The 19,336-nt window shown below is 43.7% G+C and overlaps 1 protein-coding gene across 6 annotated transcripts in view; it reads left to right on the forward strand.

Annotated features, from left to right (window-relative positions):
* SPATS2L (spermatogenesis associated serine rich 2 like) overlaps positions 1–19,336 on the forward strand; it is a 172,895-nt gene that overhangs the window by 135,551 nt on the left and 18,008 nt on the right. For all 6 annotated transcript variants that reach the window (XM_043577430.1, XM_043577426.1, XM_043577431.1 and 3 more), the window contains one exon: positions 968–1,103. In XM_043577430.1, coding sequence (XP_043433365.1) covers positions 968–1,103 — 136 coding nt within the window. The remainder of the gene's footprint in view (positions 1–967; positions 1,104–19,336) is intronic.

Below are 19,336 nucleotides of genomic sequence, written 5' to 3' on the forward strand. Positions count from 1 at the left end.
GAAGATGAATCCAGAAGCTGATGATGTCTTCTTTAGATGACCTTCTTCATGTAAATTCAGTTCTGTGTTAGAACCTTCAGACAATGTAACACCGAAAGAGGGTTTTATATCTGACACGCTATATTTTATTATTTTTTGAGCTTTGCTATACTTTATACATAACTAGCATTAAAAATGAAAGGGGATAAATCACTTCCTTTCTGATTCCCAGCAGATTAAATAATATTCTTCTCATTCAGCCTTAGTTGTATCTGATTTCCTTGGCTTTGGTTTGATATACTTCCTTACTTTTCTGGAGGGAGATTTCTTTCTTCTAAGAAACATGGCCTTGTTGGGATAAGTACAGTCCGCCTATTCGCACTGTACTATCTGTATACCTTGGTGACGGTTTCAGGAAGTCAGGCAAGATTGGCGCCTCCAGAGCAGCTTTCAGTGCTGTTGCTCTAATTACAGGGTTGGCTCAGGACTGATGGGCCAGAGCCAGCGTACCTGGCACCAATGCTCCGTCCTCTCTCTAGCTCATTTGTACCTCTCCCAATCTCCATGTCATTTTCCTCATCCAAAAGCCCTGCTGGCTTCTAACCACACAGAGTGGTGAGAGCCAGCAGCACAAATGGTCTTTAGACATATCAGATTCTAAGAAACTGCAGTTCGTGATAGAACATGATGATCAGAGCCTCTTTCCAAAGCACAAAGGAGACACGTATGCCCAGAATGGCCCACCCACAGAACCCACTGGTAAAATCACAGCAGTCTCAGGGGCCATACATATCCCCACTGTGGATTTTTAAAACTCTGGGTTATAAACATATAAACATCTTCTTGACAGAACTTTTTTTTTTCATTGAGAAACAAAAGATAAATCTCTTATTAGGGGGTGGGGTGAGTTAGCTGCTTTTGTCACTGTTGCTATTTAGCTCACAAGTAAAAAGACAATTTAACATTTTTTTCATGACATTACTTGTAGGCCCAAACATTGAGAAATCGGTGAAGGATTTGCAACGCTGCACTGTGTCTCTAACTAGATATCGTGTCATGATCAAGGAAGAAGTGGATAGTTCAGTGAAGAAGATCAAAGCTGCCTTTGCTGAATTACACAACTGGTAAGTAATTCGACTTAGAAACTATAAACTTGTGGCACTTGAGCTGTTCCTACAGGTAAAAGCATCTGATGGAAAACATTGTTTATTTAATGCATAAACATCACAGAACAACTCCTCAGTGAATTTTTTTTAAGTCCTATAGGCAGAGGCATATATCTTGGGAATAAAAATGAAGGGAAAGTGTTTGAATAAAAAGAAACCTGATACACATAATTCATTGGAGTCTGAAGTTGGCCCCAAAGTATATGAATGATGTAGAACACAACCTCAACAAACGATATTTTTGACAAATCCCTGGGAGGCCAATGAGTGATACTGAGAACAAATATTTTCCAGCTTTATCATTACAAAATAAGAAAGACTCCCTTAACAAAACTCAGAAACATCTTAGGCAAGCTGAGTGATAGAATCCCATTCTGGGGTGTCTTGAAGGCTGGAATTAAGAAATGGTACTCTGGTGTGGCTTTGGTCCTGCCCTACCCTGCTCTGCAACTGACGCTGAAAGAAGGCATCTCTTTGAGCCATCTATGTTTGCTCATGTCCACAGCTGCAATGAAATATCTCCTGGTAAAGGTTAAGTTATTATAAGTGGGAAAACTTCTTAGTGTATCAGTCAAGACTTTTTCAGTTTCCAGTGATGGAAACCCAAGTCACACTAGTTAATGACAAAGGAGAATTGTTTGGCTGATGATGTACATGAGAAATCCACAAGATTCTTTTAGGTGAATTTGGTTCTAAGCCCAAATTATGTTATGAGAATTCAGTTTCTCTCTACCTTTCTCCCTTTCCCCTTCTCACCCTCCTTTCCTCTCTCAGTGTCTCCTACAGTCTCCTGGTTCTGCTTATCCTTGGCTTGATTCTTAGGTATGATCTCTCCATGTGGTAGCAAAGATGACCCCCAAGCAGCTCCAACCTTACATAATCCTTAGTTCCTGTGATCTGAGAGAGAGCTTTTGCTCTAGTGTTCCAACGGAAATCCAAGGGCTAATTTGCACTGGGTGGGTTGGGTCAATCTTCTGTCCCTAAACTAGTCACTGTGGCAAGAGGGACAGGGTCTTCCCACTAGCTAGGCTGGGTCCTGTGCCTACCACATAGTGGTGGGGTGAGCCCCACCTGAACCCCATGAACTGAGAGTTGAAAATCACTGGAGAGTTCCCCAGAGGAAAATCAGGGTGCTAAAAACAGAAAAACATGTCCGCAGTGCCCAGGCTCACATGTGTTCTCTGTATCTCATTGGCCTCCCATGATTCTAGAATTTGGTCACATCTTCTGCATGGTTTTCCTTTCCAAGTCCTTTCTTTGACATAGATGTGCTTTTTAGCAGATTATAGTTGTGTAAAACCAAGGATTACGCTTAACACAATCTAAAATTCTTGAATTTTAAACCATCTGCTATGTATAAGATCCCCATGTGCATAAGATACCAGAAACTTGAAAGAAAACCGTCTCCTTCGGTTATCATTCAGTGAGGAATCACTTACCCTCCACCCAGTCACGTCATCTCGACCTTAGTGGAACTCTTCTCTGTTTGATCAGACAATAAACCAAGTAATTGTTCAAAGTAAACTCCAAGATTATGTTTGAAAGTACTTAGAGAACATAAAGATGCTATACAAATGAAAGGTGTTATTATGATGGTTGGTTTTTAAATTTTACAGTTCTATGACTTTTTAAATCTATCCTTAAATTACCCTAATATACATAAGTGCACTCAACTTCCAGGCCTGTTTTCTAGAGCCAGAGTCAGCAAACTTTATCTATAAAGGGCCAGCTAGTAAATATCTAAAGCTTTACAGTCTGCAAAGTCTCTGTGCAACTATTCAGCTCTACTGTTACGGCAAGAAAGGCAGTGGGCCAGATTTGGCTTGTGGGGGTCGTAGTTTGCTAGTCTCTGGAGGCATTAGTTAACTATTCAGAGAAGACCACTCTGTCTTACTCTTTTGTGTGGCATTTTAGAGTAAACTCTTCCTCTGAGGCCTCTGTATGATACCTTCCATCTGAGTGACTCACACTAATTGACAAAGTGTAGCAGTGACCTCAAATTACCTCTCTCCTCCAGCTGCTCTGAGTACTTTTTTTTATTTCCTTAGTAAAATGAATACCACATGGGTCACGAGACATCTCGAGATTTATAACAGACTCTTTGACTGTTTCACTCCTCGAGATCTGAAAGTGTGGGGCCAGGAAAGTCAGCACCCAGAGAAGTTGTGTATCTTTTCTCTGCTTGTAATTCACATTTTGTTTTAAACTGATGGGTAAAGATCACTCCTGAATGAGCTCTACCAAGCAGTACTGCTGCTTAAAAGTCACCTCTTAACAAATGGCACATTTCCTCCAAACTGAAGACGAACAAATATAGATTAACCATTTTTTTACATGCTGTTGCTACAAAATTAGTAAACAGCAGCACTTGTTTTGTTATCTAACCTTTAATAAAATGATCCCAAAATAATTACATATATATTAACTTAAAAATAAAACAAAAGTAATTCTTTTTAATAGGCCATTAACATACATTTCTACCAAATGGAAAAACTTTACCTCTGTTCCAAGTTAGCCTGCAGCCCAGCCAACATGGTGATTTACTTGAATAACTCCCTTTTGTTTTCTGAGGGGGAAAAAGGGATGAATTTTAGGGATTTTGGCACTCTTAAAAAAAAATAGCGGATCACAGAATTGAAGAAGGCAGCTTACATGTTTTAAAAAATGCAGCTTTCCTATTGGTGGTGAAATCATGGACCCCAGGCATTAGAGAGACTTGCGAATGCAGTGCTGTTCACATTTAAACCTCAGGATCACATTGTAAGGCACATCCAGATTTGGAAAATGTGGGACAGTCTTTCAGAGAGTTCCAAAATGAATGCTGGTTCAGGGACAGATGTTAACTCACCTGGTACGCAGCGACATCACACTTGTGGTCCTTCTGTCCTTACTCCGGGCCATCCGGTGCTCTCACCGAAGCATTCAGCAGGCATTGTGTGTAGTTTAGAAATAAAAAGAAATTCTCAGGTAAGAAATTCTGAACATTCGCTTTGCTGCCCAGATTCAGGAGATGAATCCTGCCTGATCAGATTCCCCAAAGCCTGCCGGGATTCATGGGAATGGTGATTTTGGGGGGCTGGGAAAAAGTACCTGCTTGCACGTGCTCAGTACCCAGCGGGCACACATCAGAACGAGATGAACCAAATGCTTGTCCTTCCCAGTCTGGCTGTGAAGAATACTTTTTCAGTGCAGTTATTGAAGAAAACCATTAAGTAGCTAAATTATAATATCAAAGTGGGCATTTGGCCAGGACACAGTTACATAGGGCTAAATGACCATTATGTGGATCATTCTCTTTTCCCAGAAAGAATCGGGGATTTGAGAGGGCAGCAAAGATGACACGGTGATCCCACACTGTCTTAACAGAAAATAAATTTTGCAACATGAGTGTCTATGAAAAGTCACATCAGGAACTAACATGAAACAGCTGGCTTCCTTTCTATATGATTGGCCCCCCACCACAACTGGAAAATATTCGTCCTTTGGAATCATAGCTGCCAGATTTAATTGGTTTGTGTGCAAACTAGTCTAGTTTCTCATCACAAATTTGTGTGTGTGCGTGTCCAAGTTGATGGTAAAGGCTTAAAATGAACAATAAACATTAACTTCAAAAAACATCAAGGCAGGAGAATAATACTTGATAGCTGTGCCATATGCTGGGGGAGAAAGTATTCCAGAATAGAGCTGTAAAAATTGCTAGGTGCTATTGTCAATTTAACATCTAATTAAAAGCACTCCTAAAAGGAAATGGAAGATGGTGATGAGCCAGAGGGTAGAACGTGTGCTGGGGATGGGGTAACAGGGCCATAGGGAATGGAGGCTGGAAGGGACAATATTTTTAGGCTGCTTTGCTTCCATACAGGAAAGGGAAATCAAAGCATGATTCCTGTACAGTGTTCTTACACCTCATGTTTATTTTTTCCTGAAGTGGCGCCAAGTCATACTTAAGCAGAATTTGGAGTAGGCCAGTTCCAGCCCTGGCCCCCCAGCCCTTGCCTTCCTCTTTCTTCGCCTGCTTTCTCTCCACTGTGAGTGTCCTCCCTCCCAGCAAAGACAGGTGAACCTCCTGCAGCTCCTCACAGACCGGGGGCTCCTCCCCACACCACTGGCTACCAGATGAACTTGTAATGGGGTCCCCGTATCGCGTTCCTTTTTTCCATATTAACGGTTGAAACTCACTGTTGTGTCACTGATAAGCTCATCCTTTTGATGACCATGGGTCCTCCTTCCCACAGTGACATATTTTTATGCTCGCAAGTGTTAACCAGAGTCTCTTGAGACTTCTCCATCAGCCGAGAGAATAACCCTATAAAAGTGAGAATTTCAGGCGGAAGAAAAAGCCATTCTGAGATTAAGTGTGTCTGCTTCCGTCATCCCTCAAATTCCACTCCACAAAGGGGGCTTCTCATCTGCTGTGGAAGCTTCGCTGGTAGCCGTGCAAGACCACACATAGACCACAGGGTGGTCAGCTGGGCGGCACCGCATATGGACCAGATAGCATCACTGTGACATTTGAAACATCATGTCCTTTTTCCAAGGGCTCCTGAAGGGGAAATTGCCAGTGGAGACTTTAAGAACAAGCAATGCAACAATGTGCCATATACTCCCAGTTTGCTGCTCCTTGGGTGCCTGAATAATGTAAAAATATTGGCACATACCACCTTGGAACTGCTTCAGTTTGAGTCCAAATAAGACCAATTTTCTTCCCTTGAAGGTTTACACATAGCAGGATTCTTTCCTCCAGCAGTCCCGGGCTGGTTGTCCCCACCATCCCCCTCCCCCCCCACCACATTCCCCAAACTTTTAGCTGATCTTTGGTCAATACCTGGCTTCCCATTTAATGCTAAGAGCCTGGTTTCCCCAGGACGTTCTCTTTGTGAATAACCGAGCATTGACTGAAAGATCATGCTTGTAAATTAATATTTACTTCTCTCCATACTGAAGTATATGTGTTTACACTATAATTAAAAGCTCTGAGAGCACTGTGGTCACCCTTCGCCTAGGTGCCACCACCAGAGATGTGGATGCCACTGGTCTGACGGGGACTCCGGAATAGGCTGTTGCTGTTTTTTTTTTTTTTTAAAGAACTGCGGGTGATTCTTCTGTGCCTCTGTGGTTGAAAACCACTGGTTGAGGGGCACCTGGGTGGCGCAGTCGGTTAAGCGTCCGACTTCAGCCAGGTCACGATCTCGCGGTCCGGGAGTTCGAGCCCCGCGTCGGGCTCTGGGCTGATGGCTCAGAGCCTGGAGCCTGTTTCCGATTCTGTGTCTCCCTCTCTCTCTGCCCCTCCCCTGTTCAAGCTCTGTCTCTCTCTGTCCCAAAAATAAATAAACGTTGAAAAAAATTTTTTTAAAGAAAAGAAAACCACTGGTTGAGAGTCATACAGAGGGAGTGGTACATCTGGGGCTAGCGCACTATTCTCAGCTGGATGCGTTTGCCCCCCAGGAGACCGTTGGCACGTCTGGAAATCATTTTGGCTGTCACAACTGCAGGAAGGGAGTGCTACTGGCATCTGGATACCGCTAAATATCCTACAATGCACAGAACAGCCCTCCCCTCCCAGCACCCATAACAAAGAATTATCTGTCCCAAGACATCAATAACACTGGGAAAGCCCAGGCAAGAGGAGAGTGAGAGGAAGAGTCCATCAGTCCTTTTACAGGCCCTGCTGTGGCTCCTTGAAGGAGGGACCGGGGTTCCTCCCCTTTGCTGCACCTCTGAGTGTCTATCTGCCCCTCTCTCAGTTGCCCTCCTAACCCACTGCTGGAAACCTGAGAGAGGAAATTTCCTTTCCAGTCATTTCCATACCCAAAAAAACATAACCATAGTGTCCTCTTCTTTCCAAGGAAATTTTAAATGTAAGCTTTCTAACTATACATTTTACAGGTTAAATTACATTTTTGTTTCCTTAAGACCAGAAAAAACAATTATGTTGAAGTGTAGAAAATTGAGGGCTTTGCTTTTTGTCTATTTTGCATTAGAGAATTCAACTCAGTCCTTAGGAGAGAATGGAAAAATTAAGAACCAAAGGTTGCAGCTAACAACAGGCAGTCCCTTTCATTAGCCATTCTGTCTCTACCTGAGTCTTTTTCTCATTTTGCAATAAAACCAATACCGCAGGGTGGGGGGTGGGGGAGCCGAGGATTAGGATGAAGATCTGAGGTACGTGAAGATAAATACAGTAGGGAATTGTTTCATTAAGTGTCTGTTTAAAGGATTATTATTTTTCTCTGGCTTCAGCCAGCCAGCAGTATTACTTGGTGCTCCTGGGCATACGTGGCCTGTGTCCAGCTACTGTAATGCCAGTGACATCCTCAAGTGTGCCAGCCCTTGAGCTATTTAAGCTGAATGAAAACAGGTCTCTTTGTGCCTTATGGTGCAGTTGTGGTTGAGCAAACACTTGGTGACTGTTTAATTAGGAGAATCATGGAAGTTGCGGCCGGCGCTACGTATACCTCGATGGGTGAGGGTAGGAAAAATATGTATTAGGTGAGGCAGGTTCTAGAATCAGAACTGTACCACAGAACAGATGCTGTGACAACAAGCAGACTTGGTTTTTGAGTTCAGTCACATGGAAGATATTGACGTAAGCGTGGATAAGGGGTAGAGACTCCATTTTAAAACCATGGCTGAAGTGGTACGCATTCCTCTTGCACCGCGGAGCTCAAGAGTTCTGGAAGAGAGTGTTGTCCTTTTCTCCAGGCCATTCAACAGGGGATGTTTGTAATAGGATTCCCTGTAGGAGAGCTGACGTTGGGAACCTTTTCAGCCATTGTGATGTAATGATTTACAGACTTTGCTTCCCTGTTAAAATACCAGCAATGTGTTAAATGATTGCTAGATTTTGCCAACTCCTTAGACGTGTAATGAAGACAAAGTCAGGACTCTGCGTTGTATTTTTTATGGTTTTTTAAAGAAATTTAATAAAAAAAAGTCTCTATGTCCTTTCTGCTTTGGAAATAAATATAATCTTCCCATTGATCAAAACCCATACCAACAAAGATTTTCTGACTAATCTCTTTCCTTCTCATCAGATGATTTTTCTAAGTGCCCACCTGCTTGCGACTTGTACAAAGAACTATACAACGGAAATTAAACAAGCCTGTTCCTCCTCCCCACACCCAATATTCGATGTTATGCTAGCATATTAAAAGAACTCACAGTATGGAGATAAACATACACCTGCAAAGGATATCAAGAGGCAATGATGGAAGAGGCTAATAAATATATTTATGCCTCAGGAGAGCCATATGTATGGTTTTTGTTGCTGTCCTAGCTGACAAATTGCCCAGAATGACTCCTTTTCCTTACTCTGCACCAGTCCAATAAACAGAAATAAGCTCCGGCATCCATTCTGAAATTGTGAAAAGGGTAAATACCATAAACCACGGAGAAACTCAAGGTTCTTGTGACTTTGTGACTAAGGCAAGTCCCTGTGGTACACTGTATTTCAAATCTTGCGTCGTTTGTGAATATGTGTCATTCTAAATAGGTGTAGCTCACTCTTTGGAGGTGAACGCTTCTTTTTTCCTATTTTCTCTCCTCCCCGAGGTTTTCCTCTGCATTAGATGTTTCCCCAGGGCCACTGCAAGGACTGAGTGAATCAGTCGACATGAAGGAAGAGCAGGTTGATAAATTAAAAAAAAGTACAGGACTGGCCTTTTCAGTTGGGGATGGTCCCCAGGAAACCAGCATAAATAGCACCCTGTATTGATAGTCTTTCTGAGCTGCGTGTGTGATTACCTCCATTCGTTATGTTCGTCACACACTCGGCAGTGGAGGTCAGCTTCCCTTTCACCGCAGCCTTCTCTGTGAAATAACAGACCCACAATAAGAGCTGGAGGACAAGAAGTTGATTGAGATTTCAGCTTGAAATCTGAAAAGATTTCTGAATCTTTTCAGCAAAGGAAGGCTACGAATCATACCCACCTGGAAACGTGCTCCCGAATACAGGGTTAGTTTTCACCACAGAATAGAAATTGAAAAAGGAATTAAGCAAATTGTTCTCTCTGTACAATCCCATATGGGAAGTATGTGTTGTGTGTGTGTGTGTGTGTGTGTGTGTGTGTGTGTGTGTGTGTGTGTTTCACTCTATAGTATCATCTATTTTCACTAGGAAAATAAGACAAATTTGTTCATGTATATTAGTATAGATATAAAATACAGTATAGTTTTCAAAGTGGGATATCCTAGATCACAACTTCAGAATGGATCTTAGAACTTATTTCTGTTTATTACACGGATATAGAGTAAGACTGTAATCTCTGAGGGTGAGACTAAGGAATCATTCTGGGCAATTTGTCACCTAGGACAGCAAGAAATCACAGAACAGGCTGTGCCTGAAGTCATGTAACAGAATTGCTTATATGTCAGTTACATTGTTCTTTCAGTGACTGTAAACTTTTGGTTCTTAGTAAGCCATATTATAACAAAAGTCACATTTTCCAAGGCTTATTAACCACGTAATTAGGAGGCATGGAGTATACAGTTAAAATAGCGTTTTAATCTCATCTCCACATATTCTAACCCTGAAGATGGTTGAGTTTCTTAACTTCTACTCAGCTACAAAATGGGGTACTACTGTCACTATCTAGAGGTTTTATGAAGATTTGTGTACAAGATTCATGTATAATGTATGCATTTCTCAGATTATTCTGGTAAATCTGTAGCCTGACCCATATAGGTTGGTTCTCTTCCCTTCCAGATAAGCATTTAGTAAATTTATTTCTCTCTGTACCAAGACAATGGGAAGAAGTTGTCCTCCACTTTTCTGTTTAGCATGCAGTGGATCCCAGCTATGAGATATGGATATCTCAACACAAGTTTTTACTGTTCATTGCTTGATGAAGAGAGAAGTAAGGCAAAAGCCTTTTGACCCCTGATTCTGAATGGCCACCAGATCAACCCTCGTTCCCCCTTTCACACCTTGCCCTGCCTTCTCTCTGCTTTCTCTTCCCCTTTCTTCATTCACCCATCCAGTAGGGAGATGAATGTGTCGCGAGCTGGTGTTTCTCAAACTTTGGAACACACAGGGGGCACCTGGGCCCCATTCCTAGCGGCTCTGCTTCTGTGGGTGCAGGTGGAGCTCAAGGCATCTGCATCTAATGAGTGCAGTGGGTGCCAGTGTACCTGGCCTCAGGACCACACTTGAAGAAACACTGCTAGTAATACTGAGGGATAGAAGATGATGTCTTTACAAAAAAGGTCCAAAGTCTAATGAGAGTGTACAGAAGCAAGCTGTGTGGTGCAGTGTGGCGAAAACTGTTGGGAAGCACGCATGGGGTAGAGTTTCTGTCTGGCAGGGAAAGGGTCCACCACAGAGGTAATGCTGGAGCTGGCACTTGAAGTAAGGCTAGGAATTTGCCAGACTGAGAAGGGAGAGAGGATTCCATGCAGAAGAAACAACACAAGGAACCACAAGCATGAGAGACCCCGGTGCACTCTCTGGGAGGAGCACATTCTCTGGGTCTCATTCCATTAATAAATGAACTATGAGCATATCCCTCTCGAACCAGAAAACTTATTTGTAAGTCACATATGTATGCCACTGTTTAATCTGTATACTAGAAATGAGGAAAGTCTACTTTCTAAAATGAAGAGTAAAGTATATGAAGTTTAACATTTCATTTGTTACCCCCACTTGGGAAGCCAGAAAACCAGGGCAGGTGCTGGCATGTGAGGCTGGAGGTGCTGGGCGGTGAAGAGCATCAGGTGCCCAGGTCCCCTTCTCACGCAAGAGCCCATCGGGAGGCCAGGAGCCATCTCCGCCAGGCTGGGGCCTTGGGCTGGATGTGGACCAGCATTGCTGTGACTCCTTGTGCCACATCAGTCTCTTCCAGTTTCTGTTCCTCTTAGTTGTGTTCAACAACACTGATGGCTTCTGCATAGATGCCTCCCCTCCCAACCCCCCAGATTGGAAAGAAATGCAACAGTGTTCTGAGTGGTTGACTCTATTTTGGGTATGAAACGAAGAGATATTTTGCCTCATTTTGTTTTATTTTGAAATGTGTTTTATTTTATCCTGCTTTCTATATTTTCCAGCTTTTTAAATGAGCATGTAAAATGAAATTAAAATGTGAAGAATGTTAACTCTGTTCCTTAAATGGCACCTTTGTGCGATAAGACAGTTAACATCCACAGATAAAAGTTTGCTTTTTGTGGGGCGCCTGGGTGGCGCAGTCGGTTAAGCGTCCGACTTCAGCCAGGTCACGATCTCACGGTCCGTGAGTTCGAGCCCCGCGTCGGGCTCTGGGCTGATGGCTCAGAGCCTGGAGCCTGTTTCCGATTCTGTGTCTCCCTCTCTCTCTGCCCCTCCCCCGTTCATGCTCTGTCTCTCTGTCCCAAAAATAAATAAACGTTGAAAAAAAAAATTAAAAAAAAAAAAGTTTGCTTTTTGTTCCAGAGTTAGTATCATTTTTTTTTAATAAGGGGGTGGGATTAAATGATAATTTTTACAGCTGTAGAAACTGAAATACAGTTTCCCTGAATAGTGATCCCCAGGGAAAGAAACAAAACTAAGAAATAATTAGCAAAGGTGCGCCTGGTAGTGCGCCTGGGTGGCTCAGTCGGTTAAGCGTCCGACTTCAGCTCAGGTAATGATCTCACAGTTCGTGAGTTCGAGCCACACATTGGGCTCTGTGCTGACAGGTCAGAGCCTGGGGTCTGCTTTGGATTCTGTGTCTCCCTCTCTCTGTGCCCCTCCCCCACCTGCACTCTATGTCTCTCTCAAAAATAAATAAACATTAAAAAATTATATTAAGGGGGTGCCTGGGTGGCTCAGTCAGTTAAGCATCCGACTTCGGCTCAGGTTGTGATCTCACGGTTTTTGAGTTTGAGCCCCGCATCAGGTTCTGTGCTGACAGCTCAGAGCCTGGAGCCTGCTTTGGATTCTGTGTCTCCTTCTTTCTCTGCCCCTCTCCCACTTGTGCTCTGTCTCTCTCTGTGTCTCAAAAATAAACAAATGTAAAAATAAAAAGGGGGCGCCTGGGTGGCTCAGTCGGTTAAGCATCCAGCTGCAGCTTAAGTCATGATTTCGCGGTTTGTAAGTTCAAGCCCCACGTCAGGCTCTGTGCTGACAGCTCTGTCTCCCTCTCTCTTCCCCTCCACCACTCACCTCTGTCTGTCTGTCTGTCTGTCTCTCTCTCTCTCTCTCATAAATAAACATTAAAAATTTTTAAGAAATAATTAGTAAAGATAAATTATGTTATTAAATGAAATCATATGTAAAACTCTAAATGGAGGTATATAAGGAGTATAGATTTTTCAGCTGAACGTGGGGTATTGCAGAATTTGTACAATTTATAGGATTTTGCAACTCTGATATCATTTTTAAAATCCCGAGAAGAAAAAGAATCCCTGTTTTTTTTTCAATTAGCTATTTGCTTTTTGAGGAACCCTGGATTTTATAAGTATTAGAAGTCATTCCTTATGCTAAAATCTGCACGTGTCTCATTCCACAAGTGCACCTCACACAGTGTGATGAAATATTCATTGACCGTGATTTAAGTCATTGTAGGATCCCAATATAAAATACAAAACTAAGAGATATTAACATTAACAGATAATATTACCTCTGATAAAAGAAACAGAACTAAAACGAGTTCAGCCTGATTGGCAAACTGAGTGCAGTTACTGCATTCATTGACAGCCAGAGGGATTTTAACTGCTTTACATTTTAAGTGTGATTCATGCTCAGAGGCACCATGCGCTGCTTTATTTCCCTGATAGTCCCAATGACTAAGCAGCTTTCCAGAGGGCTGTCTCAGCTTACTCTACATGCTGTAGACATGTATGTTTGGTTTTGTTATGTTTGCCAAATAAAAGTGTGGGATTCAGGAAGTCTTTAGAAAGATCAGTTTGTCACCATGGCTGCATTCAGAAAAGAAGAATCCCAGTTTTCAAAAAGAATGCCACTTGTTGTAAAATCTAAACGTAAAAAGGTACCGAGTAGAATGTGACAGACCCCAGGATTCCTGTACAACTGAAGAATGCAACATAACCAGCTACTTAGTACTGAGCCTGGAGTGTAAGCGGCCACAGTGGGCAAGGAGTAGGGTGGGGGAGACATTTCTGGGGTAGACTTTAGAGGACGTGATCACGTGGGAAGAGAAGGAAAAGGAGTCACAGAAACTGGGTGAGTGACGATACCAGTGACCAGCCTCCAGGGCACAGGAGAGGGGACAAGATGGGGATATAGGGCAGGAAACATAATCTTCCCTCTACCCTTTTTGTTCTTGGCCAAGACCCCTGTAATAAAAGATTAATAAGAGAAAAACAAACAAGTTTGTTAACATGTGCACCTCATGTATACAGAGGAGATACCCAGGAGGAAGCAAGGAGCTCCCACGGTGGCTTAGAATTCAGAACTAAATACCATGCTAACAGGGAAAGGGGAGAGGGGGATATAGGCCTTTCAGGGGAGGGTAAGTGATTCTTAGAAAAGATGAGTGGGCCCTTAGAAGAACAGACGGAAGGTATGATCATTTGTGACAAAGTGTGTCTGAGTGTGGTGTTGACTTCTAGGCTCCTCTCCCGAGACAGGAGTCAGCAATCTTACCTGGTTGGCAAAACTCCCCAGGAGGGGATTTATGACAACTGAGTTCCTTTGGAGGCTCCGCCTTCAGGCAGATGAGGGGAGTTCAGAGACAACATCTCCCTGCACCAGCTGTTTTTCAAGTGCCTGCAGCTCACAATCATCAGTACATCAAAGTGCCATATTTGGGGGTGGGGGGCATACTCTGCTACCCTTCAGGAAGCAGAACAGAGGAGGAACAGGGAGTTGGCAGCATACAAGGTCACGGGTGCTGTTTGCAGGCACCTGTTGTAAGTGGTAGAGGTGCCAGTCCTCTGACCCTAGGAAGCCACACATAGTCTCACGGCATTTGTGGCTACCAAGCCAGGACAGGAGCTCTGTTGACAACAGCAATAGTTGAGAAATGGGTGAGCTGAAACCCTGGGTCCAAGAATTCCTGCTAGTACTTGGGGAGTTGGACTGGAAATGGTACCCATGGTAACAGTGTAGCGCACCTTAAATGTTTAATAAAGGTGGCACCTGGTGGGCACAGTCCTCTGACCCAGGAGAGGGGAAGTCACGGGCAGGACAGGCAGCCTCTTCCATCAGTGCTAGCTCCGCAGCTGAAGGCCCACGTGGCAGCCACCAGGCACTACGAGGCTGCCGGGAGCTCAGCTGGCATTCCTCTGGGCATTCACAGTTCCTACTCCTGATGCAGTAGGAAGGGGCACAGCCCACAGTGGGGGGGGGGGGGTGATTTTACATTACTCTTTCTCTTCAGTGAAAGAGAGAAATTATATACAAAGTCTGGCTTTGTGACTTTATCACTCATTTGCCCACTTTATGCTCTTTGGTACAGGCCAGAAAGCTTGAAACATCACCTTCTTTCCCCCCAGCAGTTCCCACATTCCCGTTCTCTGTACTGGGCGGGGGGGGGGGGGGGGGGGGGGACAGGAAGCTCTTCTGCAGGATTCTCATCCTGCCCCTCCGCTCCGCCCACTTTATTCTGCTTGGCAGCTTAGGAGGTAAGCACTTCATCCACAAGAAGGTCCTGAAGCCAGATAGTCAGGGATCAGATGGTCTGGGCCGTTTCTCTCACCACAGCCTCCCTGAGGCAAACTCATGGCGATGAGCTGTGGTCTAGTTTTAACTCTTTAACATGGAGTCTGGCTGCTGTTGCAGATTGATGTCTTGAAATTCCCTTTGAGATCCTGCTTTCGTTCCCCCGTACCCACCAGCAGGTTCTGCTCTCCAGCTTATCAGCCACTGACAGTCCTGTGGCTGCCTCCCCATCACAGCATCTTTATTGACGAAGAGCACTGGACTCAACGTGGTGCACCCAGCTTCCAAAGGAAGCCATTTCGTCACTCGGTGTCTTAGCCTCTGGATTTAGAGAAGAGCCTTTCACAGAGCAGAAAATAATAAATCTCTTCTTGCTGAAGTGCCTCTCTGATTCTTTTTATTATTGTTATTATAAGTCCTCTACAGAAAAGAATCAAGACAGTGGAAACATTTTTATAAAATGACACTTTATCTCTGTGATTAACTATATAATAAACCATAAAGGCTTTGCCATGGTAATCTCCTCCTTACACCTTATTGCTTTAATAATAAAAGCTTTTTTATGGCAACAGAATAAAATTTTACTATCCAGACAGTTTAGATAAAATGAGAAGATGTGTTTTTGGAAGGATAAAGGGCACATCTGAAACATGTGAGGTCAGCATAGGTTTTATGTGAGCTCAGTTTATGTAAAACATGTTCAATGTGTCTTAAGTCTGGTGCCCTCCAGAGGACTTTATCCAACCGTTTAAAGAAGTTTAGTGGTCAGTGAAAGGCTCAAGAGTTCTGTATTTCTGTCAAGTACAGAGGATTGCAGTTCCAAAGCAAAAATGTTCAAAACCAGATGATTAGTGGGGGAAAGCACAAATTTCAATAATTTATTACCGCCCTAATTTGCGTACAGAATCATCAACTACCTGTTTTGATTCTGAGCCAAACCCTGTGTGGTTTGGTGATTATCATTGCACTTTTATTCATAAGCTTATGTCTCAAATGATTAGATTCCATCAGTGACAAAAATTATATAAATTTTTGCTTAAACATGATTTATATGCAAGCACTACAGTATACCAATTAAAAAGTTTCATTATTGCTATCCCACAGGAAAAAAATGAATATGTTGTCTTCCTTCCCATTTATCACTATTGAGCAGTTTCTCTTTTTTTAATGTTTCAAGTTTTTATTTAAATTCTATTTAGTTAACATATACTGTAATACGACTTTCAGGAGTAGAATTTAGTGATTCATCGCTTACATACAATACCCAGTGCTCAGCACAACAAATGCCCTTCTTAATGCCCATCCCCCCACCCACCTTTCCTCCAGTAACTCTCGGTTTGTTCTCTATAGTTAAAAGTCTCTTATGGTTTGCTTCCCTCTTTTTTTTTCTTTCCCCCCGTGTTCATCTGTTTTGTTTCTTAAATTCCACATATGAGTGAAAGCATATGGTATTTAGCTTTCTCTTATTTTGCTTAGCATAATCCTGTCTCCCTCCACATCACTGCAAATGGTAAGATTCTTTTAATGGCTGAGTAATATGCCAGTGTGTGTGTGTGTGTGTGTGCACGCACGCACCACATCCTCTTAATCCATTCATCAGTTGATGGACATCTGGGCTATTTCCATAATTTGGCTATTATTACTATTGAGCAGTTTCTTGTCAAGCAACCCACAGTTGTCTAAGACCATAAAGTAGAAGTTTTTTAAACTCAGAGCTTCCCTGAAAAAGTGATAATTTTAGTGGAGACCTGAAGGAAGACTCACAGTTAATGAGGTGAAGAAAGGCAGGGTCGGGGAGGAGGGTTGTCTTCCAAAAGACGGAAGGGCATGTGCCAAGGCCCTGTGGTGAGAAGAGAACAGAGCTCATACGTTCTGGGATTTCATGAAGCTTAAACAAGGTCATTCCAGTAAAGTGTTAGTGCTCTACTTGTGCTGCCACACAGTAAGCACTAAGGATGTGTCAGTTATGATCAGCTCTCCTTTTAAGGCAACTCAGGGCTGACGTCTTGTCTGCACAGGTATACCTAAAAAGCAAACATGTGCCCTTTCTGTTCCTCAGTAGGAATGTGGTCTGTGACACTGCCTTTGATTTCTCTGTGACTCTTCAACTCTCTGATGTCATTTCTCTCAAGACCCTCCCTCCTGCTCTCCATGTCTGGTACTCCAGATTACCTGCATATCTGGTACTACCCTCTGTCCTTACCGGCCTGCAGTGTTTCTCATCAGGTGCACCCAGTGTATGTATCTGTCCTAGGACCTCTAAGAAGATCCAGTAGGACTCATGCAGGGCACTGATGAAAGTGCTCATGAAGCTGGATGTGACCTCAGGTCCTGAGGGCATTTGGAATTTTTTAGACACAGTCTTTCATACCCTTCCTTCGATCTGGTTCTCAGCTTGATGTAATGCTGGCTCCTCACTGTCTGACAGCCTGCTAGGGAACAGACTGGCCTTTACTATGAAATCCTCTTCACCCTCTGTATCTACTTCCCTTCCGCAATCCTGCTGCCTTGGAAGTGAAAGCCAAAAACCCTCAGGTGTATCTTACTGAGATTCTTGAGGGAGGTTTGGAGGGAGCTGCTTCAGTCTTGCACCTAATCCTGGTTTGCATTCAGTTCATGGGTTCTGAGCAGGGTCCTGACTCAGCAGAGATTCCTGGCTTGCCTTTCTGCACATGAGGTTTGAAAGCAGTCATACGTAGCAATGCTTGAATTACTAAGACGCTTGAGGACAATCTTTTGTTGAAATACCCAGAGGAATGGAAGCATGGTTTGATGCCAACCTCACAGCTTTATCACACCCTCAAGTGGGCATTAAGCAGATTAACAATTTATTGTGAAAACCTTCATTCCTCCTGTTGGGCCCCAGAAGGCCCAAACTAACCACTGTATGAATATCCAGCTTTGTTATGCGTTAGACCTGGGGATATGTGTTATACCCAAAATGTCCATCTCGTAAACCCTCTGGGCACATAATTATGTTAACAAATTTAATCAACAAGAATTTACCATGATCTTGTAGCTAGTAAAGAAATTAGCAAAGGCCCATTCCTCCACCATTCTCTCCTCCCAACACGCACACACAGGCTGCAGGGTTCCCGGGTCTCGGCCTTGTTCCGGGACTGAATGCGTGGGAGGACTGTGGGACCCTGCCAGGGCACTCCCCGTGCTGTGCTCCTCCCCCACCCATGGGAAGGCTAAGGACACCCAGTCTTGTATTGGGTGCATGTATGTCCTTTAGTTATGTGTACCTTGTGTGCCCTCAGATCCCACAGACTCTAATTAGGACATTGGTTTCGGGTGGAGGAATTTCTTCTTGCCGTCATTTTCTTCCCTGACCGTCTGCTTTTTGCTTTTCCCCAGTAAATTTGGCAGGTCCTCTCCCCTTCGTCTCAGCTTTCCCCAAAAGACTGTAGGCTCCACAGGGATGGCAGGGGGCTTCATCCACAGCAGCATTCCCTGCCTCAACACCCTCGCTGGCACATGGCAGGCACTCAGCAAATACTTGTGCAGTGTGTGTGGTTTCTAGTGCTCTCTGTGGCACATTCCTGCACTGCCGTCCCAAACCTGTGCAACCCTGCTACACTCCATTGCTTAAGAGAATGGAGCACAAGCTACCTGCAGGGCTCACATGACCTGTAGCCCATCCTTCAGCTGGAGTGTCCCTGCTCCTAAGTTCCTAAGAAGTGGTCCTGGACTCCTATTCACGTCCAGTGGAAGTCAAAAGCCCTCTCTAAGATTTGTGCCAGTTCCGGGGTTGAGAGTGGGCTCCACATTCTCACCCTCAGTCTGCCTTCCCGTCTGTTCAGCATCAAATTGACCCAAACGTGGAACCCAGCCACCTCCTCAGCTGACCATGTGTGTGTTCACTTGCGCACATTCAGACCGGCCGCACCAAGCACAGTGAAGATCGGGCAGTCCCCAGGGAGGCTCATATCACAGTCCTCACAGTGCACACCTTAGACTTCTGGCTCCCGGAAGTTCTCTTGCCCATCCCACTACTGGTGATTTCTCCCAGGGCCTTCACTCTGTACAATTCCCAGCCTTCTTGATGACTCTTCTCCCTCTCTCTTCTGCCTCTCTTTCTGTAGGGGCTGGAAATTCAAAACATTTTCTTAGGCAGAGTAGCTTAATCGCATTGTAATTGGGGCTCCTGAGTCCAGATTTCTAGGTTCTCCTCTTATCTCCCTAATAGCTCATCCATTAGCCTTCTTTTCCCTAAACTAATACAGAACAGCCCTCTCTGAGAGGGTTGTTAAAAACAAAAACAACAAATTGCTTGGCCTGTATTGGCTACATGTGAACTTGACAGAGAAGCTAAATATACCTTATAATCACAGGAGCATAAGCCTGTTGGCCTAACTCAGCATTTCATATGATTAATAAACGCTGGTTTATGAATAGATGGCCTTTGGAAAGAAATTCAAGAAGCTAGTGATGGTAATGGTGGAGACCTCCAAGGAAGGGAACTGAATAAGCTGGGACAGAGACAGGATAAAGACTTCCTTCTTTTGTATTCCCTGTATTTAAAGCACATTGACATCATACCTATTTAATGTCAATAAATAAGGTACAAGTATCCTGATGTGCTGGCTACACCAAAGTGATCATATCCAGTGAC

Source organism: Prionailurus bengalensis, chromosome C1, assembly GCF_016509475.1.
Source record: "Prionailurus bengalensis isolate Pbe53 chromosome C1, Fcat_Pben_1.1_paternal_pri, whole genome shotgun sequence".
In the NCBI taxonomy this organism is placed as follows: Eukaryota; Metazoa; Chordata; class Mammalia; order Carnivora; family Felidae; genus Prionailurus; species Prionailurus bengalensis.